The sequence below is a fragment of the Alosa pseudoharengus genome, unplaced genomic scaffold (genome assembly GCF_046254945.1).
Source record: "Alosa pseudoharengus isolate Yale_2024_CS ecotype anadromous, Long Island Sound unplaced genomic scaffold, YU_APseudo_1.1 YU_APseudo_1.1_scf_22, whole genome shotgun sequence".
NCBI classification, from domain to species: domain Eukaryota; kingdom Metazoa; phylum Chordata; class Actinopteri; order Clupeiformes; family Clupeidae; genus Alosa; species Alosa pseudoharengus.
This window is the reverse complement of record NW_027468680.1, coordinates 2927403-2932402: the sequence shown is the minus strand read 5'-3', so window position 1 is coordinate 2932402 and position 5000 is coordinate 2927403. Positions and strand designations below refer to the sequence as shown.

The 5000-nt window shown below is 44.9% G+C and overlaps 1 protein-coding gene across 1 annotated transcript in view; it reads right to left on the bottom strand.

Annotated features, from left to right (window-relative positions):
* Window positions 1-5000, bottom strand: part of kcnj9 (potassium inwardly rectifying channel subfamily J member 9) — a 45051-nt gene that overhangs the window by 35085 nt on the left and 4966 nt on the right. The window contains exon 2 of the mRNA XM_076300245.1: window positions 2759-3123. Coding sequence (XP_076156360.1) covers window positions 2759-3056 — 298 coding nt within the window. The 5' untranslated portion in view covers window positions 3057-3123. The remainder of the gene's footprint in view (window positions 1-2758; window positions 3124-5000) is intronic.

The following is a 5000-nucleotide window of genomic DNA, read 5'->3' as shown; positions in this document are numbered from 1 at the left end:
GTGCCTCAAAGTGGAGGGAGTTTTTGGGACTGCTGTTTGGGTGCATCCAGAATTTTAAGGATCTTTTTTGAATAGGTAAGGTCAATGGAAAGCGGCCTAATTCTGCCCTACATGCATAGTTGGGTGTTTTTGATTGAACTTTAAGTATTGATCGGCAGAATTCTGCATGTAGGGCTTCAGTTGGATGCTTGTCCCACTTTGTGTAGTCGTGCATACTGAGTGGACCCCAAACCTCGCTTCCATACAGCGCAATAGGCTGTATTATGCTGTCAAATATTTTGCACCAGATTGTAATTGGAATGTTTATTTTGTGAAATTTTCTTTTTATAGCATAGAGTGCTCTTCGGGCTTTTTCTTTTAGTGCATTCACTGCCATGCTGAAACCTCCTGATGCAGTAATCACTAGACCAAGGTACGTGTACTGCATTGTGTGCTCTAGGGCGGTGCTGCCTAGGCTGAACCTGTATCTGTGTTTCTGACACCTGGGCTTTTTTTGGAAGATCATAACTTTGGTCTTTAATGGATTTACTGCCAGGGTCCAGGACTGGCAGTACTGCTCCAGCTGATCGAGGAGCTGTTGCAGTCCCTGTTGTGAGGGCGACATAAGAACCAAGTCATACCTGCCGTTGGCTCCCTCACATCCTCACACACCTATATAAACTCCTCTCCTCACACACCTACATAAACTCCTCTCCTCACACACCTACATAAACTCCTCTCCTCACCTCACACACCTACATAAACTCCTCTCCTCACACACCTACATAAACTCCTCTCCTCACACACCTATATAAACTCCTCTAGAGCTACACAGTGTGGACATCTGACCTCACAAAGCCCCTTCACCCCCCTCAACACCGCCACTGATGCCCCCTCAACTGTGCCCTCTGTGTGTGTGTGTGTGTGTGTGTGTGTGTGTACAGTATGTGTGCATCTGTGTGTGTGTGTGTGTGTGTACAGTATGTGTGTGTGAGCAACACTGCACCATTTTCAAATGTACAGCAATGCACTTCAACCACAGTGCGGCTAAGCTCACACCTCTCTATTGCTCTCTCTCTCTCTATCTCTCTCTCTCTATCCCTCTATCCTCTTTCTCCTCTTTCTCCTCCTGCGTTCACTGCACCTGCTGGCATGTTGCAGGTGAGGAGAGACATCTGCTGAACCTTCAGCTGCTCACATAACCAGACCTGCCTGAGTCGGCCTTCATGCATGTAGCCAGAAACACACATAGCCATACACGCAAGATACATGTTGGATAGCGACCCATCTTTAATGTCGTATATCTATCTAAATTTGATCCAAGGTGTTCCTGAAAATGCTAACTGAATGTTTAACAGTAGCTCTATAATTTTGACAATCTGTTTTAGAGCTTAATAATCCTGAAAAACAGTTGTGCTGATGGGGACTGATGTGGATATGTTGTCCATTTTCTTATATCTATTCAATCATGTCTGGTCTATTATTATCTCTTTTCAATCCATTATTATTAGATATTTCTTTTGTAAAGAAATACATATCCCTCATGTTATGCCAACATATTTAATTCACCTGAATATAGGTTACAGTAGATAGAGGATTATGGACATCTGCTGTTGTCAGTGTGCAGGCTATATCCTTAAAGGCAGTTTAAGGGGATAGTTCAGCAAACAGTTATTGTGTGCACATCCCACCTTTTGGCAGGTGCAGGACAAAAGAAAAACGTACTCAAATGAAAAAATATAATGTCACCATGCTGGTTCTTCTTCTTTGCCTGAAGAAGACCCAGCAGGGTCGAAACGTTGCCTGTTGTGCATTAAATCTATGGCAGTCAAAAGCAGTGTTGCGGACATTATATTTTTTCAGTTTAAGGGGATAGCCAATGGGACAGAGGGGCAGTTTCCTACCCGAAACTACAAACTGTAGGTCGGTAATCGCAGTGGACATCAAGTCACATGACTATAAAACGACACTAACAACTGAGTGAGAGGGAGTTAAGTCATTTAGAGACGAGTGACCGTCGCAGGAAGTGCATCAAAACAAAGGGACGCCAGACCCTCTTGTAACAGCTGTACTCAGTGATACGGCAGACTCGTAAAACTAGTTAGAAAATAAGGCAGAAATTTGTGCCAAATTTGCTGTGAGTCCCTATGCGTGAGTCATAAGCTCCTCCCAGCTGACTGGCAGATCACGTGGACAGTCAGTCGCGATCGATTATTTAATAAATAAATGTGAATTACGTATAATAATAAAAAGCCTCTACCTAATGTGACTATTTTTTCCATGAACTGTAATAGAAAACATGTTTTTTCCAGCTGTATTCTCCATAAAGAGTAAAGTAAAATATGCACTTATTTCCGCAATTGATGTCTTCCCGGACTCGTCTGAGGCTGGTCTGAGGTCTCTAAATGACTTAACCCCTACTGACCTGAGTGGACATCAAGTCACATGACTATAAGGGTGGAACCCGGTTCCCAGCTGATAAGTGCTACAAAGGAACCGGTTCCCTGTTGCTGGACACGGCCCGTGAGTGTGGGAGCTTTTGGTTTTGTACTCTGGTGTTAGTAAGCTAACTCCACTTACCCCAGCCAGACCTGCCCCTCTCCACTTACCCCAGACCTGCCCCTCTCCACTTACCCCAGCCAGACCTGCCCCTCTCCACTTACCCCAGCCAAACCTGCCCCTCTCCACTTACCCCAGCCAGACCTGCCCCTCTCCACTTACCCCAGCCAAACCTGCCCCTCTCCACTTACCCCAGCCAGACCTGCCCCTCTCCACTTACCCCAGCCAAACCTGCCCTTCTCCTGCCCAGCTCCCTGCACCTTCTTGCGGTGTTGATTGGCCTGGGCCTCCCGGGCAGCCATCTTGTCCTGGAAGGACATGTCATTGTTGGATGGCTTTGGGGGCGGGCTGATCTCAGTGGTGACGACGTTGCCCAGTTCCTCGGACACGTTGAAGATGCCGCCTGTTTGGGGCGGAGCCTCGTCAGGGACTTCCTCCACTGGCCCCTCCCCTTTCTCTGAGACAGGCAGACAGAGGGTGTCGGGTCGAGAGGAGAGGATGGCGTTCTCCAGAGCCATCGCTATGCCGCACGCGTGTGTGTGTGTGTCAGCAAGGGATTGTCCTTCGTGTATGTGTGTCCACTTCCTGTAGAAAAAATAGAATACAATAACTGTTAAAATAATCTAATACCATATAAATACAATAGAAAATAATACTATGGCAATAAACAACACATAGCCATTTACACCATCTGACACACAGGTGCCAGGTCACCCCCCCCCCCTCCCCACCACACACACACACACACACACAACACACACACACACACACCACACACACAGACACACACACACACACACACACAGACACACACACACACACACACACACCCCCACACAGACACACACCAAGTTGGGCTCGGCTGAACTTTATGCAAATGAGAGCGGTTAACGCGAGGCGGTTAGCCAATGAAAGTACATCTTCGGTAAACATCTTCGGTGTCCTTTGCTCTAGTCTTCCGGTCCGGAACAATAGCCTGCCAGAAATATCTGTTCCGCCTGATAATCGTGTTGATTTTATGAAAATATATTAAGCTACTGTATATAGTGGCGAACCGCACTGCACCCTATCAAAAAGACCTTGTTGGCGACTTGAACCAAGACAGAATGTGCTTTGGAGGAACATGTCAGTGATATTTGTGAGTGTTTCAATAAAATATGTTAACAGTAGTAGGCTACCTCCACTTTAGTAGCCTACGTTAGCTGGCATGTTAGATAAAATAAAACGTACACTTTAGCCTATACACGCCCACAAGCGGCGACGGGAGAGAGGGCTAGGCGTCTGCAAGCGTCTACGCGCCGCAATAGTGGACACAAGCTGTAACAGATAAATATTTAGGAGGGTGTGAGTGTGTGAGCAGGTCATACAACACTAAGACAGATTTGGGGTATTCATTCCGTGTGTGTGTGTGTGAGAGAGAGAGAGAGAGAGAGAGAGAGTGTGTGTGTGTGTGTGTGAGTGTGTGTGTGTGTGTATATTTGTGTGTGTGTGTGTGTGTTTCACATTGGCACTGATATAGGACTCATTTGGCAAAAAAGGTGGGACGAATTAGATCCATGGTTCCCAAACTCCGGAACATTCTTCTGTTCTTTTCATGACTTTATTCATTCTTCATGAACATTCTTTGACATAATATATTTCATACCTGTGTTGCAGCATGTAACCTAGCTGTCTGGCTAGGTTTACAATGCAATACAATGTCTGAACATACTAGCAGTTGGCCTGTCGGTTGGCTGAAAAGTTTGAGAGTTTAAAATAGTGGTCTATTTAGTGGTTTATGTGCCCTGACTAACTTTGTGTGGCAAATAAACCGCAATTTGTGTTGATACAAGTGGCAATGTTTGTGTAGAAACATGTTAATCACATACACATTTTCGTGTTACAGCTCAGTTAGTCTCCGCCATCTTGATCAGACTTTTTTGTAACTCCCGCCTCCAAACACAAACACGCGAACCTGATTGGTTCGCAAATGGTCCTCATTTGAATAAAATTAAACTTTCGGCAACTTTGTTTTTCGCCTGCCTCGGCGATTCGCTGTCATTTCGCCCAACCAGGGCGAATTTCGTCTCCAATCAACCTCAATGAGAGCGAAGCGAAATTTCGATGTGTGGAAACCGACCGTTATTCAACTCCGAAACATTCTTCTGTTCTTTTCATGACTTTGGAACATTCTTCTGTTCTTTTCATGACTTTACTCATTCTTCATGAACATTCTTCTGTTCTTTTCATGACTTTATTCAACTCCGGAACATTCTTCTGTTCTTTTCATGACTTTATTCAACTCCGGAACATTCTTCTGTTCTTTTCATGACTTTGGAACATTCTTCTGTTCTTTTCATGACTTTATTCAACTCCGGAACATTCTTCTGTTCTTTTCATGACTTTGGAACATTCTTCTGTTCTTTTCATGACTTTATTCAACTCCGGAACATTCTTCTGTTCTTTTCATGACTTTGGAACAT